General features: G+C 44.2%; 1 protein-coding gene across 5 annotated transcripts in view; it reads left to right on the top strand.

The window, feature by feature from the left end:
• LOC147430643 (uncharacterized protein At4g17910-like) overlaps nucleotides 1-25,976 on the top strand; it is a 205,659-nt gene that overhangs the window by 38,342 nt on the left and 141,341 nt on the right. For all 5 annotated transcript variants that reach the window (XR_015185638.1, XM_086493231.1, XM_086493230.1 and 2 more), the window contains exon 3: nucleotides 6,321-6,384. Coding sequence is in view for 4 of the 5 variants with exons in the window: in XM_086493231.1 (XP_086349357.1) it covers nucleotides 6,321-6,384 (64 nt within the window). In the remaining variant the exon portion in view is untranslated. The remainder of the gene's footprint in view (nucleotides 1-6,320; nucleotides 6,385-25,976) is intronic.

Raw genomic sequence — 25,976 nt, 5'->3', positions numbered from 1 at the left:
GATGTGATTGTTCACAAGGATGATGGTTTAGTTGATACTTTTTCTTGTGAAGCTAACCTCACTGCCGATTCGATAGATCACAAAGAGCCGATCTTGGCTCTCGAGTCGAGGTCCATAGAACCCCCACAGGACGTATTCTGTGTTTGAATGATTAGTCAGCACGCATTGTTCGAGTGTTTCATTCGTGATGCTTTCCTGTATTTTAGTCACCGTCCTTATGGATCCCTTTTTACAGGCATGACATATTGCACGATGAGCACGATTCACTCATGAATGAGCACGGATGTATGCGGATTACTCATGAAAAGATGAAATGTTTGCACCCAAGGAATTCACATTCTATGTCTCTTCCTTGGCATGACACAGTATCAGAAAGAGCACAAGAAAGATTGAGCATCAAGCATCGGGATTTCCATTGTGTTTTGCCACAGTTGATTGATTTAGATCAGAAAGTCAAGATTCGACCCCATTGTTTGCTTGTGTTTGATGAACGGTTTGGCACTCCGTCACTTTGTTCATCTTCATTGCATGCACAGTTTTCTTGAAGGGATAGTATTTTTCCAGTCACTTTACATGGAATGGGTATGTTCATGTTTTTGTGTTGGAGGTGGTTTCAGGAATTTTCAGCCTCGAAGATTCTTGAAGATGGTAGACGCATGACTATAGAGGAAGTTGAAGCATTGAAGGAGCCACAAATGACTGTCGCTTTCGGCGCTGCCCAAAGAAGCAAGCGTTGTAGACCTTTATGAAGTTCAAGTATCGCACGACCCACACACTGGTGTCGTATTCTTCTCTCTCTATCTCTTAGTCTCAGCACCTTCATTCACAGTGTTTATCACTTTCGTGAGCGTGGGCAAGCGCGCTTGGCGGCCGAAGAAAGACGAGCGGCCTTGGAATTAGAACTTGAGGTGAAGAGAGACCAACGCATGTAAGAGTTGGTCCTACTGGTACTCACCTCGAAGTCCGAGCCACTCAAGGACGTGGGCGAATCATCAGGGAGCACAAGTCGAGAAGCGGATTTCAACAACCCTGTCACTGAGAAGTTGACGTTCAGGAAGTATGACGGTAAGATGGATGCTACTATTATTCATTCTTGGTTGCATCAATTTAATGCTTACTTTGCGACAACTAAGAAAACAGGAAATAGCAGGGTTTTGACGGCAGCCATGTATCTTGTTGGTGATGCCATTAATTGGTATCATGCATGGCAAGAGGGACAGTTGACCGCGCACCTAGAGGAAGGAAGAAGGCGTGTCCTTGTCTTTCAATTGGGCCTACTTCCAAGACAAGCTCAAGGCGCGGTTTATGCCACCTCGGTACCTAGCGCGGTTGAAAGACTATTGAGGCAGTCTCAAGCAAAATGGTATGCCAGTTATGTCTTTCTCTGATCGTGTTTTACAGCTCGGCACCCAATTACACAAATCGAATGATGAGCGCAAAGAGGCATTCCTTTATGGGTTGAACGAGTATATCAAGTTTGATGTCGAAGTATTTGATCCGGTGGATCTCAACAAGGCGGTAGCGATTGCTCTCGCACGGGAGATGAAGCACAACAAAGGAAAGCCTAAGGAGAACAACCTTCTCACAGTACCTCTCAGACTCCTCAGAACCCACAGAACGGTAAGAATGGTAACTCTTCTAGCCAATCTTCCTCTAATCCTTTGGAAAAGAACTCTCAAAATGAATATAAGGGTAAAGCTAACACACTTGTTAAACCTAAGCTCACCCCATATGAAAAAGCTGCAAAAGGAATTATAGGAGGATAGAAGTCATTTATTCTAAGGAAGGTCGATGTTATCAATGTCACGTCAAGGGTCATATAAAGAAAACATGTCCTAAGAATGAATCTAACAAATCTGAAGAACCCATAGAACCCACATCCTCTGTTAATGCCATAAATGAGAACACTAGTGTGTCCCAAGTTTCTCATGATCATCCAGTTGATGAGTCTCTCATGAAGTGTTATGGTCATGTGAATGGTCAACACATGGTGGTCTTGTTTGATTTAGGCAGTATGCATGATGTAATTGGTCCCTCTCGTGTAGAAAGAGCCCGCTTGGAGGTTGGCTAGACATCTCCTCTCGAGTTGTCGGGTTTGGCTTCCGGTATGGACTCTCTTATTACACGAGCGTGCCTTGATGTGTTATTCACTGTTCAGCAAGCATCCTTCCGTTGGAAATTTGTAGTGTCTCCTCTCTCAAGATGTGATATGATTTTGGACATTAGATGGTTTCATGAGCATAACCCTCTCATTGATTGGCCAGACAATACTCTCACTCTAAATGCCAAAAGTGACTCTCCCATTATCATTCATGGTGAGGAAGTTATTCATTCTTTACCTCTCATTTCTAATGTGCAGGCGAAGCCTGAATTTACATAGTTACAGGGAATGGCCATTTTCAGGTCCTCGTTCCCCGTTCCCATCCCAATTTCCTGGTCCGTGTTTCATACATGAGTATCCGAAACAGGGAATGGCGTTTCATGCATGTTGCCATACCCCGTTTCCCGTTCCAATTTCTCGTTCCGGGTAACTATGGCTTGAAAAGAAACAAGAGAAGGAGACTCTCTCAGTCCTTTCTTCTCCAAAGCACGAGACACATGTTTTGCATGATAAAGATATGATTGTTCACAAGGATGATGGTTTAGATGATGCTTTTTCTAGTGAAACTACCCTCATTGCAGATACGATCAATCATGAAGAATCGACCTTGGCTCTCGAGCCGAGGTCCAAAGAACCACTCAGGAAGTATTGTGTGTTCGCATGATTAGTCAACACGCATTGTTCAAGTTTCTCATTCGTGACAATTTCCTGTATTTTTGTCACCGTCTTTATGTGTTCCCTTTTCATAGGCATGCCGTATTGTATGATGCATATAATTCACTCACGGATGAGCACGGATGTATGTGGATCTCTCTCGAAAAGAAAAACAGTTTGCATTCAAGGAATTCACATTGTTTACCGATTGTCCTTTTTGTCAATCGCTTTTACACATCTCTTCCTTGGCATACCACAGTCTTAGAAAGAGCACGAGAAAGATTGTCCATCAAGCGTCGACATTTCCATTGTGATTTGCCACAGTTGATAGGTTCAAGTCGAAAAGTCAAGTTTCGATCTTACTTTTTGCGTGTTTTTGGTGAACGGTTTGACACTCCGTCACTTTGTTTATCTGCATTGCATGCACAGTCCTTTAGGAAGAATAGTCTTTTTCCAATTCCTCTTCATGGAATGGGTATGATTATGATTTCATGTTGGCAATGGTTTCAGGAATTTTCCTACTCGGAGATTCTTGACGAAGGTGGACCCACGACCATAGCCGAAGTTAGAGCATTGAAGCCACAACAGATCCCTTGGTGTCGCTTTCGGTGCTGCCTAAAGAAGCAAGTATTGCAGACCTTCATGAAGTTCAAGTATCGCAGGACCCACGCATCAGAGTGGGCCGGCGAAGAGTTCTTCTCAAGATTCCCGGAGTTGTTGGCGCATTCCCTCGATGCCATATAGCTCGGTACCAGTACCTCACTTTGAAAAAGAGGGGATGTCACGCGCATATCTAACCCTATGTGCATGTGGACAAGCTACTTCAGGTCTAGGGTTCAAGTCAGCTTAGGAAGTGTTCTGGCACCTTTGTGAGCCTGTGAGCAAGCCGTGCATGTCCAGGCACTTAGAGTAGTTGCATATCCTTTGGTTGCACACAACATAATCATCAACATGACATTCAATACCCATCATGAGCATTTTACAGTGCACAAAACCCATTTTCCCAATTTATTAATTTTTCACTTATTATTTGATAAGTGACTTTTGTTCGAAAACTGAGTAGGGCAATTTTGCTAAGCTACTATTAAAGAAACCTAGCGCTAGCACTTTCTGGCAGAAGAGGTAGAAGAAGTTCTAGCAACTTGCAGTGCACCTTCTCAACAAGACCGGCAAGAGGCCTAGCGTTTCCAGCCAACAGAGCAAATAGCGTTTTTGGCTAAAGATTCAGACCAGCGGTTCTACTACAGATCAAGACCAGCGGTTTTGCTACAGATCATCTGGCGCTTTTCAGTTGCAGACCTTGCCTAGCGTTTTGCAGTTTCCGGCGTCAGATCAGTCTTAGTGCATCAGCGTTTTCAGTTTTCAGCACTTAGACACCGCAGATTCAGCCATTAGCCTCGTAGATCTCACCTACCCGTAGCAGATCCTTGTTGTGCCGTCAAATCAGCCAGTGTTTTCAGATTCAGCCCGTTGTCAGCAGTTTTCAGCATCTGCGTTTTCAGCGCATCGTTGTTGTGTCGCCGTCCTCGCCGACACTTGTCAGAATTCAACAGAAAGTCAGTGTTTGCAGATTTCAGCCCTAGTGTTTTCAGAATTCAGCCCATCCTCGTCGTCGTCATCATTGTCGTCGACATCGTCGGCATGTCCATTGCATCTAGACCATTGTACTAGATTTTTGCAATCAATAAGCAAAGACCTCTCGCCATAGAGAGGGGGGGCCCTTGGAGGAGGGTTTGAGAACCGTCTGGTATCGTATTCTTCTCTCTCTCTCTCTCTCTCTCTCTCTCTCTCTCTCTCTCTCTCAATCTCAACACCTTCATTCACAGTAGCATTCACTTTGTTTGTGATCATTGCACTCTCTCACTTAAAGAACGGAAGGCTCTCCCTTACGTAAGTAAAAGGAACCCTTGAGCACAGTTCGGAGCACTCATCTTGAGCAAAGTCAACATTCACTTCCGCTGCACCTTACACAATCAGCATAGCATGACATTAAAAATCTATTATCCCTTGGATCTCATGTCTTTGAATGAGAAACGTCCATCCAAAACCATGAGGGGAGCCAGGATAGTAAGCATCTATGACATAGTATGACTGAGGCATGCCATCGGCCATTCTATGTATGTAAAAACACTTCACATTTATATGCAAAAATTATTTTTAATTCAAATGGTCCAATCCTTATGATCAAAGAGTATTTTTAATTCAAAAGGTCCAATCCTTGTGATCAAATATTTCCTCTAGTATCTTGTTTGCGTTATTTTTTCGCATTTAGTAGGACTTGCTTGTTCAGTGTGTCAAAATGATTTGACGATCTTGAACTCAAAGAATAACACTATGTTTAGAGCATCACAACCTATGAGCTCCTCTGCCATGTTTTTTTTTTATGTTTAGTTGGATTTGCTTGTTTTGATGTGTTAAATAATTTGACGATCTTGAAGTCGGAGAATAGGATTATGTTTGTAGGACTAACGCATGCCTAGTACAGAATCGCAACCTGCGAACACACAATCCACTCGATCTTCCAATCCTTGAACATGCAGTTGAAGAGATCCAATGAATGGAGTTGATGGAACAAATGAACCATAAGCTCTCTGTGCTTCATTCTCACTCCTTTTAGCATATTTTCTCAATGCCCAGTTTCTCTGCTAGATATTGAGGGATCTGCGTGGATCCTGGGTCAAAGACGATAACTGCATCCTGGTTTCAAATTTTGTCCCAATATTTTGCAGGCAACTCATGATGCCTCACGAGCAGTCAAATCAGCAATCAGTCCAACTTAGGGCGAGGTTTTTCATGCAGTAGTATATTAAGTTCACAATTGTCATCAATTTTGAGTTGGAGACTTGGTGAAGTACTTGCATACTTCTTGTGGCAAAAATGAAATGATTTTTCTTGTCCTTCTTCTTGCTTCCCGTTATTAGAGGGCTCCCGGGAGTTTGAGTCTGCTTTTGCATACCTAGCCTCTCTCCTTGGCTGCATCCTAATTCCTTGATGACCAAGGTCCCATGTGCACCAGCATTGGTGTGGCTCTCTGTCTCATGAGCCTGAGAAGCACCTCTTTCCAAGTTGGTTTGGTTGCCTGACTAGATATAACCAGATTTTGCTAGTAAGAGTTGAATTGCTTCAGAGCTTGGATAGCAGCTTGAGAAGTTGTCAGCCTAGATGGAAGATTGCATAGCCATGGTGGAACTTATCTATTTCTTTTACATTCTTTTTTTTTTCCCCTTTTTTTTTGGGGCAGTTTAGCGCTTGCATGTTTTTGAGAAGAACCAGTCACACTTTCCTCACGAACAAATTTAATGTGTGCTCTAAACGAATAAAGGCAGGCTATGTGTCATTAGATAGATGCCTTCTTTCGAATTGCTAGTGGAGAAACAAGGTTAGGCTGTATGAATCAGTAATCTGTATTTGGTTCCACAGTAACCTGTGGAAATGTCTTATCAACAATGTAAAGAACCAAAATTAGCTCAATTTAATTTAGTTTTGTTACCTATTTAAGAATTTTGATTGCTATGTACTTCAGCTTCTATTGGTTTTTAACATGCCATATGCTTTCTCATGGCAGGTTTGTGAGTAACTTGTCAGGAACATCCATGCTAGAGATTGCAGCACTTTCTTTTCTGTTCCCGGTCAGTTTGTTATCTTCTTTGTACGCTGCATGTGATTATGCATGCATCCTGCTCACCATCAATTTTAGAAACTGCTGAGAAGATTGAAAAGAAACTTGAACCAGCAGTGTCATTAGTTTGACAGGCACGGAGGAATTCCCTAGGTTTTCAGAAAAACTGTTAGCATGCTTGCACCTTTGATTAGTTTCCAACCCTATATTAATAATGGGGTTCCATTTCATTTGTGGGTCATCAATAGCTGGGTTGATGGCATGGATGATTCTTGTGGAATCTTATATACATGTGTAATAGTCTTTGTTTGTGGGCTTGCTCATCTGGAGTAAAGTTGAAGTAAACTCCAACTATAATTCAAGAACTGGTTTAGTTACCATTTTCTTTGTGTGTTGTGCTGTCATTATCTACCTGTTTGACTTGTTTTGGACTTTATCATGTCTACTTTTAATATTTTGTCTTGTACTTGGCCTTTACACGATTGTTAAAGTTATGCATCTCAAGTGAAGGCCCATTGTGATCATAGTTCTTTACTGTCATTAAAAAAGAAAAAGACTTATTTGACATGAGAATTTTTCAGTCACATGGTTTCAGCATGGATAGATTGCCTCCGTTCCAGTACTCCTTGGATGCACTCTCCCTCTCTCTCACACGGACAGAGATCACTAGACTCATACGTCAGAATCTGATTCAGCTAGATACCAGGAGCACATGGATACAACTGACACAGGAGTTGGACATGAAGATGTCTTTCTATAGAGAGCATCTTCTCCAACTCACAGAGGATGGATATGTGATCAGACCTGCCTATATGGACACTCATTTATCCCATGGGATACGATGTGCTATTCATCAGATGCGCACATCATTGCATCAGTTAGAGATTGAGACTAACAGATTTAGGAGAGTACCAACAGAAGCCATAATTTGTCAGTTGTGCCATATAGAGCCAGAGACAGAGTCACATCACATATTTCATTGTCCGGTATGCTATGAGATACGAGTCCGCTTCCATTGTCTATTCAGAGAGGGCTTTGGACCATTGGCTAGAGTCGTGAGATATCAGGATCAGAGATGCCTCGGGTTGTTTTTGCTAGAGCTGTGCAGACATAGGGAGAGTTGCATGAGGAGATCAAACAGTGGGAGACATTCACAAAGGGCCATCACTGACTTCTTTAAAGCAGAAACTCGGCAGTCAGAAAAGCAAGCTTCACAGCAAACTTCAGAAACCACCTATACCAAAGGTGTATTAGTTAATAAACCCATTGAGCTCGGGAGAGCTAGACACCCATGTCTACGAGGGCGACCACGACATCGATGGAGGCTCCATCAAAGGATCAATGTCATGAGGACGTGGCAACTAAAAACTTTAGTTGTTGATTTCTTTCCAATGATTTTTGTTTTATTTTTGAGACCCTCCTTTTGAAGTTGCAAATGGTCCAACATTGTATAGCCAATGTGAACGGTAGTTTCAACGGCAGATGGGAAGTTGGTCGGCACTGGAATTTGTATAGTAAGAGGATGTCTAGGCTCATGTCAAGATCATGTAGGTCCCCGGTCGCACTTAGAGGCACGAAGCCAAGGTGGAACACCGAGGGAAAGTACCCTACAGCTGGGCCACATTGCATTTTTGGATGCGGTCCCAATGAGGATAGATGGTCAGATGACCACTACGAGTCCAACGGAAGCATCCCCTAAAATTTAGGGAACTGCTATTTTGGGCCACAAAATTTGTTCGCGTCATTACCTTCAAAATGACAAGGGGAACATTGTAGAACTTTGCCTTAAAGTCAATTGGCAAACCAGTCGGGAGATTTTAAAGCGACAACCCTGAAACGGGAAATTGCTTATAAACGTGCCAAGTGACACAAAATAGTGCACTTTCCTCTTGCAGAAAAATGGGCATTGATTTTTGTAGCTGAGAGGCCTCATTTTGAAGTCTGCCACCCCACAGGTTAAGAGCTATTGACTGCAAGCTTTCCCTCTCATGTACAGTGTGGTGCAAGAAGTCATGTCCTGCACACTAACAAAGCAGATAGAGAAGTACTGCTGTGGGCTATCTAAAGGGCTTCGGGACTACTGTACCAAGAACTGAGTGGCTACCCTCACCCAGCTCATGGAAGTTGCTAACATTGGTCTTGCCTTGTTGAGAGGAGAGGACAGTGGGTTTCTGAGCAACGAGAAAGGAGGGCAGCAAAAGAAAAATTCAGTGAAGAAGCCCTTTGTGAAAATGGCTCCTGAAGCGTCACAGGGGTCAGAAAAGGCCACCAAAAATAAGGATTCAGCCAGGGCTTCTGGAGCACAGGCAAAGAAACAGAAAAGGAAGCCTTTTGTGCGTAAGTCACTAGAGGAAAAGAAGCTTCTAATGGTTGAAAACAAATGCTTTATATGCGAGCAACGTGGTCACTTTGCTACCAATTGTTCACGAAGGAAAAGACCAGCTGACTTAGATGATAAAGAGGATTAGAAAGGCAAGAAGCTTAAACCCACGGTAGGTTTGGTGCCAGATATGGTGGGTGATAGGTCCAGTACAAATGCTAGCGAGTTATGCAGAGCATGTGGTAAAGTTAGAGATCAAACGGCACTCATCTTCTTTGGTCCAGGTGCCAAAGCAAACTTTATCTCACCAGAGTTAGCTATGAAGTTCTGCATCAAAGCTGAAGAGATGGGGTACACGGCAGAGGCAGGGTTGGCATGTCTTGGCCCTCAGAGTGTGTTACTCCCATTATTGGAAAGTTGCGTCTGCATATTCAGTTGTATGTGGTCACAAGAGAGTTCTATATCATGCCATTGGAAGGGTGCGATGTGCTACTTGGAATTCCGTGGATGTTCAGAGTACATGGCGTGCTGGATGCCTTCGGCAAGAGGATCACCCTTCAGCATAGGGGCAAAACTCATGTTTTGGATGTAAAGCTCAAAGGGGAGTTTGTCCCTATTGTATCTGCTTCTGCTATCACTTCTGTAATAAAGAATCATCTTTGTGTGCTTGATTTTTGCACATGATGTCTCATATAATTGTCAGTCAAATTTATCTGTGTTAGATAAAGAAAGGTCAATATTTTTGCAAGAGTTTAGTGATTGTTTTTCTGATTCATTACTATCGCAATTGCCACCAGAGAGACTTGAGGGCCATTAGATAGATTTGGTGCCAGGGTATAGCCCACCAAATAGACCTCCCTATAGGGTCAGTGCGGCGTAGCAAAAAGAGATTATGGGCCAGGTTGAGGAGTTATTAGAGAAGGAGCTGATTCATCCTAGTTCTTCACCCTTTTACTCCCCAGTGCTCCTAGTGCAGAAAAAGGATGGCTCATGGCGCATGTGTATTGATTACCGTGCGTTGAATAAGAATACCATCAAGAATAGGTTTCCTATTCCTAGAATTGATGATATTCTTGATCGTTTAGAGGGTACTGTAATTTTCAGCACGATAGACCCTAAGAGTGGGTACTATCAGATTCGTATAAGGCCAGAGGATGTGCACAAGACTGTGTTTAGAATGACATTTGGTCTTTATGAGTTTCTAGTGATGCCGTTTTGTCTAACAAATGCTCCTGCCACGTTCAACAAAATGATGGACCGGATTTTTCGCTCGCATCAACAATTTGTTGGGACGTTCTTCGATGACATGATAGTCTATTCGAGGAATGAAGAGGAGCACAGGCGTCACTTGATCAAAGAGCTACAGAGTCACATGCTACTTGTCAATCCTAAGAAAAGTGAATTCTTCCCGGAAGAGATCCACTTGCTTGGCCACATAGTCTCAAAGGATTGTGTCAGAATGGATCCCGCAAAAATCGAAGCTATTAAGACATGGCCAGACTTGAAGACTGTGCATGATGTCAGAAGCTTCTTGGGATTGTGTTCCTACTATAGAAGGTTTATCAGGAATTTTGCAGAGATAGCATCACCTCTTTACTCTTTGCAAAAGAAAGAGGTCACTTTCAGATGGACCCAAAAAGAGATTTCAAATTTTAGTCTCTTAAAGGACAAGTTGACTTCAGATCAAGTAATTGTTTTGCCAGATCTCAGGAAGTTATTTGTGGTCCAGTGTGACGCATGTGGCAATAGCATCGGAGCAGTGCTAATGCAAGATGGATGGGTAGTGGCTTATGAAAGCCGAATTTTGCAAGGGCCAGAGAAGTCTATGCAAGTCTATGAGAAAGAGCTCTGGCCGTGATTCGTGCACTTTCTAGTTGGAAGCACTATTTTTAGGTGCTGATTTTGTTGTCCAAACGGACCATCAGACCTTGCGATACTTCTTGACACAGTCAAAGTGTTACTAATTGGACTATTTTCTTATTTTTAATGATTAAATCTTTTTTTAGGATATTTGATTATGTGCACTAAGAACTGTTAAAAGATTGTAGCTACAGGAACTACCATTAGGAACGGACAACTCTGATGTGTCATTTGATGGGTGACGGTAAACATCGCAAAGGAGTTTCCGTAAGTTCGGTGGAAAGGGCCGGGTTACGGGTGTCCCTAATGCGTTGCATGATGGGTGACGGGTGCATCAGAAAGGGGGCATTCCGTAGGCTAAGGAGGAAATCCGAACTAAGTAAGAAAGTACGCGTAAGAACGCAAGCACAAGAATAAAGATGGGTTCAATGAAGCTTTTTACAAAAAGCAGGAACAATCGCGGGAAGGCAGACGCTTTCCCGCGAGGAATCTATGTTTGCATTGCACTCGTGCATGTGGTTGCATCGAGGGACGCCTGGGAAGTGTTGTTAAATGCATTGGTTTTAACTTATAAGGTTTTATTGAGTTTTTGGGTAGGTTCAGACCAGTTTTAAAATATGCCGGCCGCCCACTTAATAAGTGGGCAGCCAGTTAGAAGATAAAGCAACAAAACCAGCCAGCGAATTCTCTCTCCCTATTTCGGGTAGAACAACGCCAAAAAAAAAAAAAAAAAAAAAAAACGGCCGCGATTTGTACGCGAGCAGTTATTCGTGCCGTGGCCAAGGAGCTATAAAAGCACCACATGCCCTCACTCACGGGAGGTACCAACATCAGCAAGAGAAGACTCTGCCGCAAGAGATCGCGAGACTACGAAGCACGGAAGTCGGTTTTCCCGCGCAAGAACGACAGGTATCTATTGTGGATTCGCCATACGAGTTGTTGTCGCGTGTTTGTGTGGTTTGTTTTGCAGGAATCTCCCGTCTTATGGGAAGGCCCTTCACGGGAAGTACGGCTTCACGCCTAAGTCCCTTACGGGAAAGTACGGCTTCGTGCCTAAGTCCCTTACGGGACGGAACGGCCTTGTGCCCAAGCCCTTTACGGGAAAGCACGACCTTCGGGTTTAAGATTATAGAACGGAGGGGTTTCCTCTGGTTCTCGTGCTTGTATACGAATTCTCCCTGAATAAAAGAATACTCTTAACGAGGGGGGGGACCAGCCCATCTTCTGGTCCCCAACACTGTGTCGATCTTCTCCCTTCTCTCACATTTGCAAAGTATTTTAATTTTCAGATTTTCAAGTGCTCGTGTACGCTCCCGTTTTGTGACAATGGTATCAGAGCTCGGACTCCTCTCTTTCTCTGCAAAGAAGGACGATTCCGGGAAGAACGGGAAGAACCATGTCGAGCCAAGGGAGAAGCGTTGAAGAGGAGCTTCAACAAGTGCAAGCTCAGCTTGCGGAGTTGCAACAAATCTTACTGTTGCCAGACGTCCAAAAGCTTTTGGGCGGAATGAAGAAAACGAATGGAACTGATGCAGCCAAGCATCCAGACAACACTGTTGGCGTGAGACCACAGGAGGCAAGAGAAGAAGCACATGCCGAGGTGCACAAAGGATCTTCGGATCGGAATGAACGGCCTACTTCAAGGAAAGGCCAGGAAAAAGCGCTCTCTTTGCTAGACGAGAGCAAGGACATCTCTATCTCATCTCCATCTTACTCTCCTGATTATACTTCTACTTCTCGATCATCTCGTCAGAAGAAGGAAGCAACTACTACCGCCACTACCATACATCAACCTAAAGATAAGCCTCGATTCAAGAAGCAAGGTCGCAAGTCTCAACATCGCATGAGAGTCTTCAAATCAGGCGACAAGGACATCAAGTTCGAAACCTACAACGGACGGAGAGACATCTCCAAAGCACTGTCCTTCATCAGACAGTTTGAAGTCGCCTTTACCAATGGGCACTTCACAAAAAATTCCAAATTACGCCATGTGGGGATGCACCTCAAGGAAACGGCAAGTAATTGGTGGTTAGCCAAGATTCTGGAAGGTTCTCAGGCCAGAACTTGGGAGAGCTTTAAATCTGAATTTTATGAACAATTTCTTCCGCCTGACTTCGAGCAGGACATACGGAAGGAATGGGACTGGCTTGCCCAGAAGGAACATGAAAGAGTAACGACTTATGTGGACAAGTATTGGTCGGTTCTTCTGAAGGTCACTCCCTTCATGAAGATTGCCGACGAGGAAAAGAAACGAAAGTTCGAAGCGGGTCTCCAACGACAGCTTCGAAAGAGTATGAAGGTGTATCCGCATGATACTCTTCAGAGGATGATGGAGTCAGCAATCATTGCTGAGGATTTGCACTCAACTGGGACGCCCAGAAAGATGGAGCATAGCACTTACCGTGCAAGACAAAGAGGGGTCTACGATGACCAAGGGGGCCAAGGAAGAAAACGTCCTCCATCTAGAGACGATGATCATTCTAAGAAGCCAGAGGGCACTGGCAAGCGAACTAAGTACCTTTCTCCTACTCAACTTCAAACTTTCAGAGAGGAAGGAAGATGCTTCTACTGTGGTGAGAAAGGACATATGAAACCGGACTGCCCGCTAAAGCAGCAACGACAAGAACAAGCCTCTACGAGGCAAGAGAAAGCAAGGAAGGAACCCGCACCACCAAGCTCGAACTCAATTCCAGATGTTCAAGGAAACACTTCCTGATGAACTCCCTCCGGTACGCCCGGAAGATCACGGCATAGATCTCATACCGGGTAGCTCGCCTCCCAATCAACCCCCTTATCAGGTGAGTCTTGCTCAGCAAGAGGAAATTTTGAAGCAAGTCAACGAGCTTCTAGAGAAAGGGTTAGTACGGCCAAGTGCTTCACCCTATTGCTCTCCAGTTCTACTGGTGTAGAAGAAAGCTGGCACGTTTCGAATGTGCATAGACTATCGGTCTTTAAACAAGATCACAATCAAGAATCGCTTTCCGATCCCTCGGATTGATGATATACTTGATAAGTTGCAGGGTGCAAGTGTCTTTAGTCGCATAGACTTAAAGAGTGGGTATCACCAGATACGGATCACCCCTGAGGATGTCCACAAGACTGCTTTCCGCACAACCTTTGGCCTATATGAATTTTTGGTAATGTCTTTCGGCTTGACGAATGCTCTTGCGACGTTCAATCGCATGATGGACCGCATTTTCAGCCCGTATCGAGCTTTTACGGGAGTATTCTTTGACGACATACTCATCTTCTCTCAATTCCAGATGTTCAAGGAAACACTTCTTGATGAACTCCCTCCGGTACACCCGGAAGATCACGGCATAGATCTCATACCGGGTAGCTCGCCTCCCAATCAACCCCCTTATCAGGTGAGTCTTGCTCAGCAAGAGGAAATTTTGAAGCAAGTCAACGAGCTTCTAGAGAAAGGGTTAGTACGGCCAAGTGCTTCACCCTACTGCTCTCCAGTTCTACTGGTGCAGAAGAAAGCTGGCACGTTTCGAATGTGCATAGACTATCGGTCTTTAAACAAGATCACAATCAAGAATCGCTTTCCGATCCCTCGGATTGATGATATACTTGATAAGTTGCAGGGTGCAAGTGTCTTTAGTCGCATAGACTTAAAGAGTGGGTATCACCAGATACGGATCACCCCTGAGGATGTCCACAAGACTGCTTTCCGCACAACCTTTGGCCTATATGAATTTTTGGTAATGCCTTTCGGCTTGACGAATGCTCTTGCGACGTTCAATCGCATGATGGACCGCATTTTCAGCCCGTATCGAGCTTTTACGGGAGTATTCTTTGACGACATACTCATCTTCTCTAAGTCAGAAGAGGAACATCGGAAGCACTTGGACTTAGTGTTTCAAGAATTGCGAAAGCATGAGTTGCATGTGAATGCAAAGAAGAGCGAGTTCTTTCTCTCAGAGATACACTATCTCGGCTATATATACTCTCACAATCAAGTGAGTATGGATCCTGCCAAGATCCGAGTGGTAGAAGATTGGCCTATTCCCACTACGGTACATGATGTACGTAGTTTCCTGGGATTATGTTTGTATTATCGAAGGTTTGTTCGAGGATTTGCTCATGTAGCAGGACCACTTTATGACTTGACAAAGAAGAAGATTCCTTTCAGATGGGGATCGAGACAACAAGGAGCTTTTGATCGGCTCAAGTACTTGCTAAGCCATGGACCTATTTTGATAGTGCCTGACTTAAGAAAACCGTTTGAGGTTCACTGCGATGCTTCAGGCGATTGGATCGGAGCAGTGTTAAACCAAGAAGGCCATGCAGTGGCCTACGAAAGCAGACGGCTTAAGGATGCAGAGTTGCATGCATCAATCTATGAAAAGGAACTCACGGCTGTGATTCACGCCTTATCCAATTGGAAGGAACTCACGGCTGTGATTCACGCCTTATCCAATTGGAAGCACTATCTTCTAGGATCGGATTTTGTGATCAAGACTGATCACCAGAGTTTGCGGTATTTTCTTACGCAAAGGAAACTATCTGAAAAGCAGATGAGATGGGAAAACTTTTTGTCTATGTTTCACTTCCAGATCCTTCACACGGCTGGGAGTAAGAATGTAGTCGCAGACGCACTGTCTAGGCGGCCAAGGGTGCACGCTATCACTTCGGAGTATCACCAAGAATTAGAAGCACTACCGGATTTATATCCGAATGATCCAGACTTCTCCACCATCTGGGGAAAGCTACATCGTGGAGAGAATGAGTTTCCCTATTCCATTCGGGACGGTTATCTCTACCACCATCAGGCCATATGTGTGGCGGAACCATTAAGAAAGAAGATCATGGATGAAGCACACGCTTCGCCTTATGCGGGTCATCGGGGTATTCTCCCTACGACCTTAGCAATGGAAAGATATTTCTTTTGGCCTAGCCTTAAAGCAGACATTGATAAGTATGTCAGGGAATGTTTGGTTTGCTAAAAAGTGAAGTATGATCGGCATAAGACGCTTGGGTTGCTACAACCTTTGCCTGTGCCTAATGAACCTTGGGAAAGTATTGCCATGGACTTCATCATGGACCTCCCTAGAACTCAGACTGGAAATGACGCGATCTGGACCATTGTGGACAGGTTTAGCAAGCAAGCACACTTTATACCAGTCAAGAAAACGATAAAAGCAGATCATATGGCTAGGGTCTTTCTGGCACAGATCTTTAAGCATCATGGAATGCCTAAGCCTATTGTGAGTGATCGAGATCCTCGCATGACAGGAAATTTTTGGCGTGCCTTGATGGATAATCTTGGTACGAAGCTGAATTTTTCATCTGCCTACCATCCTCAAACGGACGGGCAAAGTGAGATAGCCAATTCCACAGTATTGGATATGTTAAAAGCTTATGTGTCAGACCGGCAATCTGACTGGGAGAAATATTTGCCTCTTGTCGAGTATGCGTATAACAATACCATACACTCATCGACAGGGAAAGCACCTTTTGAGATTCTATATGGTAAGCCTTTGCTTCCACCCATCCTTTTAACTAAGGATAAGATCTTTGCAGTAGATGAATTTTTTCGGGACTTGGACACAGCCTACGGGCAAGTTAGGAGAGCTATTCTACGCTCTCAGGAAAAGCATAAGAAAGCTGCAGACAAGCACAAAAGGAATCTAGACTTAACAGTTGGACAGTTATTCTTACTCAAGTTTGAGAAGGCAAGACTTAAGAAACAAGCGTCTCATAAGGGGAAGGTGGTAAAACTTTCTACCCGTTATTATGGGCCGTTTAAGATCACTTAGCGAGTAAATGATGTCACGTTCCGATTAGCGCTACCGCCTAATTGGAAGATCCATAATGCTTTCCATGTCAGTTTACTCCTGCCGTATGTGGGACCGCCTCCAAGCCAGCTTAGTGCTGAGGAACCTCCTGAGGTTGAGGAAACGGAAGAAATACTCCAACCGGAGCAGATAGTAAGTCATCAGGATCGGTCTCTCAAAATCCGGAAAGATAACACGAAAGTATTTGGTTAAGTTTAAGAACTATTCGAATCTAGATGCTCAGTGGATGACGCAGGAGGAATTAGCAGCTTATCCCGAGATACTGGAGGTATATGTCCAAGCACTACAATTGAGGTCAACTGTTTAGAAGCCAGAGGGATGTTGCTAATTGGACTATTTTCTTATTTTTAATGATTAAATCTTTTTTTTAGGATATTTGATTATGTGCACTAAGAACTGTTAAAAGATTGTAGCTATAGGAACTGTCATCAGGAACGGACAACTTTGATGTGTCATTTGATGGGTGACGGTAAACATCGCGAAGTAGTTTCCGTAAGTTCGGTGGAAAGGGCCGGGTTACGGGTGCCCCTGATGCGTCACATGATGGGTGACGGGTGCATCAAAAAGGGGGCATTCCGTAGGCTAAGGAGGAAATCCGAACTAAGTAAGAAAGTACGCGTAAGAACGCAAGCACAAGAATAAAGATGGGTTCAATGAAGCTTTTTACGAAAAGCAGGAACAATCGCGGGAAGGCAGACGCTTTCCCGCGAGGAATCTATGTTTGCATTGCATTCGTGCATGTGGTTGCATCCAGGGACGCATGGGAAGTGTTGTTAAATGCATTGGTTTTAACTTATAAGGTTTTATTGAGTTTTTGGGCAGGTTCAGACCAATTTTAAAATATGCCGGCTGCCCACTTAATAAGTGGGTAGCCACTTAGAAGATAAAGCAACAAAACCAGCCAGCGAATTCTCTCTCCCTATTTCGGGTAGAACGGCGCAAAAAAAAAGAAAAAAAGAAAAAAAAAAAAGAAAAAACGGCCGCGATCTCTACGCGAGCAGTTATTCGTGCCGTGGCCAGGGAGCTATAAAAGCACCACATGCCCTCACTCACGGGAGGTACCAACATCAGCAAGAGAAGACTCTGCCGCAAGAGATGCGTGATCCTCGCATGACAAGTTTGTTCTGGAGAGGATTGTTTGAGAACATGGGCACCACGCTCATGTTCTCGTCTTCGTTTCATCCACAAACTAGAGGCTAATTCTACTGTCTTAGATATGTTATGTGTCAGATAATAAGGGCAAATGGGAACAGTATTTGCCTATGCTTGAGTATACGTACAATAATACGATGCATTCCTCAACTGGCAAGGCACCTTCTGAGATTGTTGAAGGCGGGAAAAAAGTTCCTCCCATTTTGCATACAAAGAACAAGATCTTTGAGGCAGATCGATATGTTGAGAACATGGACGAAATGTATAAGAAAATTAAAAGTTTCCTTGGAGACTGCCTTGGAGAAGACTCAGGCAAAGCAGAAAAAGGCTGCTGATCGTTACCGTCATGAATTGTTGTTATCACCTGGTGATTGGGTTCTGTTAAGGTTCGAGAAGGCAAGGTTAAAGAAGATGAAGGGCAAGGCTTAAGCTCAGCATGCGTTATTATGGGCCTTTTCAAGTGCTTGACAAGATCAACGATGTGGCTTACATGCTGAAATTGCCTGATGCGTGGAAGATTCATAATGCGTTGCACGTGAGTCTTTTAAGACCCTTCGTGGGTGATGTGCCAGAAGATATGCCAGCCGAGGACCATTCAGAAGTTGAGGAACTTGATGAGATCCTGGTACCTGAGCAAATTTTGGCACATAAGGATAGAAAAGTTAAAGGACAGGTTACCTGGTGAAGTTCAAGAATTATCCACCTATGGATGCAAAGTGGATGGAAGTGCATGAACTGTCAGAGTCACCAAATGTATTGCAGCTTTACCTTGAAGCCTTTGGGTTACAACCTACTTATGCCCCAACCCAACATGTGCAAAGGAGGGGTAATGATAGAGCTAGCACATGAAATGTACATATGAATTGAGTGCAATAGATGGAAATGACAAAAGTATGAAGGTCCCATTAAGTCATTTGTATCTGTGTGCTACGACCTTTCTTGCGGATACATGCGATGATAAAAGAGTGCTAACAACACAAGATCATCAGTGGCATGTATTTATGGTATGCAATCGAGGACGTTTGCGATTTCAAGAGGGGGGTATGTCACGAGGACGTGGCAACTGTTAACTATGTCACAAGGACGTGGCAACTTCTAACTTTAGTTGTTGGTTTCTTTCCAATGATTTTTGTTTTATTTTTGAGACCCTCTTTTTAAAGTTGCAAATGGTCGAACATTGTATAGCCAATGTGAACGATAGTTTCACCTGCAGACGGGAAGTTGGTCGGCACTGGAATTCGTATAGTAAGAGGATGTCTAGGCTCAGGTCAAGATCATGTAGGTCCCCTCGTCGCACTTAGCAAGTTGGTAGATACTAGGTAGTGAACTCAATAAAGGCACAAAGCCAAGGTGGGATCAGCGAGGGAAAGTACCCTACTATTGGGCCACATTGCATTTTTGGATGCGATCCCTATGAGAATAGATGGTCAGATGACCACTGGGAGTCCAACGGAAGTATCCCCTAAAATTTAGAGAACTGCTATTTTGGGCCACCAAATTTGTTCGTGTCATTACCTTCGGAATGACAAGGGGAATATTTTAGAACTCTGCCGCAAACTCAACTGGGCAACCAATCGGGAGCTTTTAAGGCGGCCACCCCGAAACGGGAAATTGCTTATAAACGCGCCAAGTAACACAAAATGGTGCACTTTCCTCTTGCAGAAAAATGGGCGGTGATTTTTGTAGCTGAGAGGCTTCATGTTGAAGTCTGCTACCACAGGTTAAGAGCTATTGACTGCAAGCTTTCCCTCTCATGTACAGTGTGGTGCAAGAAGTCATGTCCTGCACACCTCACACTGCTCTCTCTCTTCCCTATGTGCAGTAATGTGATGCCCCACAAGAGGGCCCTTCATTTGACTCATGTAGAGGTATGTGGTTACATGCTTTTTTGCTGAGGCAAGAACATCTCTGAGCAGGAACAGGAGTAGCTAACTGCTGCTCCAAAAGCAAGCACTGGCGAGGGTGATAACCTCACCATATAGGTGCGATTTCAGCGCTGGTTATGCGCTGTATTTTGACTGTTTGTCAGCCATACGGACGCCAGAACCATTGGGAACAATGCCCCACTGCTAGAGGGTAGTTCAGAGACTGTTTAGGGCTGAAAACATGGCAAAAACTAGTAAATACAGCCTGTTGAACTGTTTTTGGGTAGGAATCAGATGGTTTATGTCAGTGGAAGCGAGTTCCAGCATGGGAATTGGTTTCGGGCAAGTTTTGGGATTGTTATGTTGCCAAAATTTTGCTAGAACAGGTGGTATCTAGCTGGATACAGTCAAAGGATTCCCAGGACTCTTCTTTGTATTTTACCCTCCTAAAGAATAAAGAAATACCGAAAGGGGCGCCAATCTTGGGGCCCACAGGTTGTCGGCGTCTGCTCGGAGTATTCTAGCTTCCGAGCCGTGTGTGCTTACGTGTTAATTCCCGTCTTACCTTTCTAAAGTGCTCTATCTGTGTGTCTAAAGTAAAGAATTTCGGGTGAAAGTCAAAGCCTACCGCCTATGCTTACGTGTTAATTCCCATCGCAAGTTACCTTTCTAAAGTGCTCTGTGTGTGTGTCTAAAGTAAAGAATTTCGGGTGAAAGTCAAGCCTACCGCCTGTGCTTACGTGTTAATTCCCATCGCAGGTTACCTTTCTAAAGTGCTCTGTGTGTGTGTCTAAAGTAAAGAATTTCGAGTGAAAGCCAAAGCCTACCGTCCTACGGGCCGGTTTCAATCAGGATTATTGTAGCATGACATGGGAGACGGACATCGACGATGCTCTTCTGTGACCGATACAATACATTCTCGGACAATGCCCGATGCTAGGTATCCTCGGCCATTGATGATGATTATTATTTTAGCTTTTACTTTATTTTTTTATTTTGTACCCAAACATTGTATTAGATCCACCAAGACTGTATTAGTTTGGTCTCATAGGCCTTTGAAGACGTTCAATATATAACATTTTATTTCATTTTCATCTCTCTCTCTCTCTCTCTCTCTCTCTCTCTCTCTCTCTCTCTGTGTGTGCATTCGGAGAGCTATGCGAAGGAGAAGAGGAGCAAGGAGTTGGATTTGAGTAGGTGATATGTGGTAGCATTCACATCCTGGTAGCATTGTTTTGGGAAACGGGCAACTGGACGGTTTAATCAAGCAACTGCACTATTTTAAATTGCTGGCCTTCGATCCCAATAAGCCCAAGCGAAGCGCCAATTTTTTCCCAAAAAGCTGCCCTGTCTGTGTAACAAGATGGGCACCACGTGCCAATGGAAAAGAACAGACTGAACAGACTTTTAAGTGTCACAAACTGCTGACGTGTCAAGCCACTAAAGATTGGAGCCAACCTGCAGATCCTGGCCGAGAGACCTAAACCCTAAGCAAAATAAGCATAAAAAGTTTTACCAACTTGCAATTTTTAAAGAAGAGTTCCCACCAACTTATGTGGGATGGGCCCAAGTGACTAAAGGCATTATAATAAAACACCTTGAAGATTTGCGTGGACAATTGATGACGTGGCAGAGGCTGTACGGATGCCCGCAATTGTAAGGTGCAACGGAAGTGAATGTTGAACTTTGCTCACGATGAGTGCTCCGAACCGTGCTCAAGGGTTCCTTTTACTTACGAAAGGGAGAGCCTTCCGTTCCTTTAGAGAGAGAGTGTAACAAACTTGGACACCCAAAGTCAAGATTCTACCGCGACACAATAGAGATTCACTCAAAAAGGTATACACTTAATAATTAATTCGACATGGCCCCGGCGGAGTTCCGTGCCAATAGGTATTGGCTCCAAAGACTGGCGCCCCTTTCGGTATTCTTTTTGTATTAATCTGTGTTCAAAGTACAAGAGAGTGGGTAGGTGCTCACTCTCAGACTCTGCGTCCAGATGCTTTGAGAAGGGAGGGCCTAACCACTTATTTATTGGTTACAAGGGATGCCCAAAAGCAAAGCCCCAAAAGCTGTCTACTTTAAAAGCTTGTAAAAATAACGCAACTGGCTAAAAAAGCTGCCAAATTCAGCCATCGTAATTTTCGGACGTCCGTACGCTTTGCCACGTCAACAAGTCAGCACAAAAAGCGGGATTTCTGTACGACAGGCCACATCAGCACTTTGAGCGTGAATTGCAAGATTTTCGTACAGCTGCCACGTGTCACTGTTGCGTATTTGGGTGTGTGTCCGGGTCTGCCACCCCACTCTATGAGCGTGTCTAGGGCCATGCCATGTTAGCCATTTGTGACATACCCCCCTCTTGAAAGCATTGTAATCGCCCTCGATTATGCTTGCAAAACACACAGAGGCCATAAATTATCTTAGTAGACATTGATTGTTAGGAACAACACATCTAGCATATGTACCAATCGATAGTCACATCACATCACCCTCTCTTGACATCACAAGACATCACATGACAAATCACATTCAAAATTCATTTTAATCTCAGACCATGATCAATCGACAATGTATTTTGCAATTGCATCTAGATCTAGTCGCGACCTCACAGATGCCCGATTAACTAATCCTTATTACAATCATGTCTATAGAGATCTATCAGACCAAAATGTTGTAATCATCTCGTCTATCAATTCTTGCACTTAAACAAGTCAAGTACAAATCAGTATCATTTTCATTATCGGGAATTCCAATTCATAAAGTGGGTTTCAGAGATACTGCTGGGCTGACAGTATTCTGCTGTAATGAATCGGGACATCGGTGACTATATAAAAAATTGGGGAAATTTGTTGACAAAGGAGCGGAGTGACTCCCCTCTTGCGCAAGCCCGTTGCACCAAATTCCGCCCATGCTAAAATCGGGGTTCTATCGGAGTGACTATGCTAAACCGAATGCTTTAAGGTAAAGTTTCACAATCTGAGGAGTATCTGCTAGGTCCTCCTCCATCCACTTTGCATCTAATGCGGGATAGTTCTTGAATTTAACCAAGAATTGCCTCATCACTTTACCTTTAATCTTTTTATCTTTATGTGCCAATATCTGTTTTGGAACGAGTATCTCCTCGCTTTCTGATGAGCGCGCGGCGGTGTGTGCAAGTGAAAGAGCATGCGAGGAAGTGCAGTGTCTGTGCAGAGAGGGGAGGCGAAGTCCAGCAGGAGAGGAAGCGCTAACAGAAGAGAGAGAGCTCACGTTTTTGGGGAAAACTCAATAAGTGAGTTTTGGGTTTTCCCACTTTTATTATAAGACCTTTAAAAAATGTGTCCAGGTTCGATATGATATCGAACCTAGACAAAGTATAAAAATGTTATTTAGGCCTTTAACCCAACAACCTCCCACTTAAAGGCATAAATGGCGCCTTTAAGCTACGTGACTCCCACCATCTCTATGCATAGATGATGTTGTGCTTTGGGTAAGCACTTAGTGAGAGCATCGGCTGGATTTTGTGATGTATGGACCTTAACCAATGTAATAAGGCCATCCTCAAGCACTTCTCGTATGAAGTGATACCGCACATCAATATGCTTTGTGCGTGCATGAAACATATCGTTCTTTACCAGACATATAGCACTCTAGCTATCACAACCAAGCATAGGTGCCTTGGGAGGCAAGCCAAACTCACTGCATAGGCGTGCTAACCAAATAAATTCTTTGGAAGCCTCAGTGGCTGAAATATATTCAGCCTCTGTAGTAGACAATGCAACAATCTTTTGCAATCTAGAAAACCATGAAACAACACCTCCCGCAAGAGTAAATACATAGCCACTTGTGGATTTCCGTGTATCTGTCACCAGCGTGTGACTACTATCTATCCTTTTTGTTGATTTCTTTCTTATTATCTATTTACTTTCACTTTTTGGAAACACCCCTCGGGAATCTAACTGCCCTGAATTGCATAGCTAGTGTGGAACTGTCCAGAGGGAGTCCAGGCCAAAGGGCAAGAGAGCACTAAAGTTGGACAAGGACTATGGTTAGCCAAGTGGGGTCATTGACTAGCCAAAGTGGAATCCTTTGCTACAGAGGCTACATTTCAGTTCTGGGTGTGGCTGCAGTGTACAAAGGGGGTCAGATGACCTAGAAAGATACAATGGCAGCATCTCCTAAAATTTAGGGAACTGCTATTTTGGGACTTGAAAATGTGTTTGCGTCATTACCTCCGGAATGACAAGGAGAACATTTTCTTACTCTGCCGTGAAGTCAACTGGGCGACCGGTTGGGAGATTTTTAGGCGGCAACCCCGAAACGGGAAAATGCTTGTAAATGTGCCAAGTGGAACCTTCTGGTGCACTTTCCTCATGCAACAAGAAGTGGCGCTGAATTTTAAGCTGGGAGAGGCTCATTTTCAGTTTTGTCACAGGTTAAGAGCTATGGAGTGCTTGCTTTCCCTCCTATGTACAGTGCGGTGCCAGGAGTGATGCCCTGCACGTTACGCACTTCCCTCTCTCTCCTCTATGGCAATATGTTATGCCCCTCTATTGGGCTTTTCAATTGACCAATGTACAGTTGTGTGGGTTCATGCGCGATTGCCGAGGCAAGAGCCTCTTGCACAGGTATTGGATTAGCTAGCGGCTAATCCCCCGTAGGTACAGGTGAATTCGGAGAGGTTTCACGCCAGAAATCTCGTCCGATTCAAAGGGCAAGTAGCCCTACAGGTGCGGGAGCTCGAGGACTTGCTACGGATGTGACTGGCACGCGAAACGGAGCCCGAAACAGTAAATTACAGCCTGCTGTGTATTTTTGCAGGTTTAGGGTTTTGGCCCTAAACGGTCCCTAATACCCCCAGGAGGTTCGGAGACGCGAGGGGACCGCTGTACAGGTTATTTGGCGCATTTTCGGGGCTGAAAACAGAGAATTCAGCGTGCTGCAGATTCTCACCATGTTTTGCAAAGTGGCCGTATGCGTTGGGAAAGTCATTCCATGCGTGGGAATACTGACTGTGAAGGGTCCTAGTACAGTTATGTTGTCAAAATCGGGCCGGAAGAGTTGAAATTCAGTCAAGATTGTGCGGGGCAGCTTGTAGGGGAACCACAACGTTTATTCCCTCTTTTGAACAATAAAGAAATACCGAAAGGGGCGCCTAAGTTAGGGGCCAATCTGGTGTCGGTCTACTCATACAGGTGCAATCTAGCAGCCTGTATCCCTCTCCCCTTTGTTGTGTCTTGAAAGTACAGGTAAAGTGGACGACAAATTAAATGGGTGAAAGCAAATAAGGTTTAAGTTTAAAGTCTACCGCCCTTTTTGGATTGAACAGGCGGGTTTCATGGTTCCATCCCTGGGATTAAATCACTTTTTCCCATAGAAGTGAGCCTTGGTCAGGTTGGGCTTGAAGACACAAGGGATCATAGACCAGACACAGGGAATTGCAATTATGGCCGACAGACCAGATGATGTGACTGAAGAGGTTTCCTCTTCACAGGGTCAACAGACACATGAAGTGGGTGAGTCTTCAAGACCACCACAGACGGATGATGATATATTCAGAACCCAGTTGGCTACTGCTGTGGCTATGTTCACACAAGTAATGCAGAACCCGAGGTTTTTAGCCTTTCTGCAACCTCCTCTTCCGTCTCAGCAAGTTGGGTCACTGGATCATATTCAAAAGGTTGTTAAGGCTCGAGCACAGGTGATTCATACTGCACAGTCAATGGAAACACCTGTACACTTGACGAAGAACATGTAGTTTTCCACAACTTGTGCCTAAGGTGCAAGAACAGGTGGCTGAGATGCCAGTCTTTCAAGCTGTACCAGTTCAGCCAGCCACTTTTCAGCAGCCTATAGCTGGTTCTAATGGGCAGGGAAGCAACCTATAGGCTATGCAACAGGTCTTCCCACCACCTTCAGTACACCCTGGCTATTTTGGAGGTGGATCGGTATTCCAGAGCATGGCTGGTCATGCACCTGGAAATCAGTTTTACACGCCAGGAACAGTGTTCGGGGGTGCTCAAACGATGATGCCTAACCCCATGTATGGTGTGACGGGCATGCTACTAGGGTTTCAGAGCACTCAGGGCCAATTAGGGATGCCACAGGCAAATTTTGGTATGGCTGGAATTACAAATCAGCAGTCAAATATGGCATTTCCAGGTCAACTTAATTGCGGTCAGGGAACACAAATGAACCCTAACAGTGTTCCTATGTTTCAGTCACTTCCATATGACAATTTAACGTCGTTGCAGAGGCCAACTCCGTACAAAGAAGGTGGCAAAGGTGTGACATTCACGACCTTTACAGGGTTTGATGACAGGAAGAAGGCTCTCTCATTCCTCCAGCAGTTTGACAAGGCCTATGCAGGGGGAAACTTTACAGAGGCTTCAAAGGTCTGTAAGGCAGCCACTTTCTTGACAGGAAATGTGGGACAATGGTGGACAAATTTATTGCTTCAAGGGCAAGCTCCGTCCACATGGATTTATTTCAAGAAGATTTTTGCAGCAGCATGTTAATCTGATGATTTCGAAGCAGATATCATCACAAAATGGCACCAGCTTAATGCTGCTACTTGCAAGAATCTGGATGATTGCAATCGGAAGTTTTTGAAAGCTCTACT

This window comes from Adiantum capillus-veneris, chromosome 21 (genome assembly GCF_014529385.1).
Source record: "Adiantum capillus-veneris isolate H3 chromosome 21, ASM1452938v2, whole genome shotgun sequence".
Taxonomy (NCBI): Eukaryota; Viridiplantae; Streptophyta; class Polypodiopsida; order Polypodiales; family Pteridaceae; genus Adiantum; species Adiantum capillus-veneris.
This window is presented reverse-complemented; position numbering and strand designations above follow the sequence as displayed.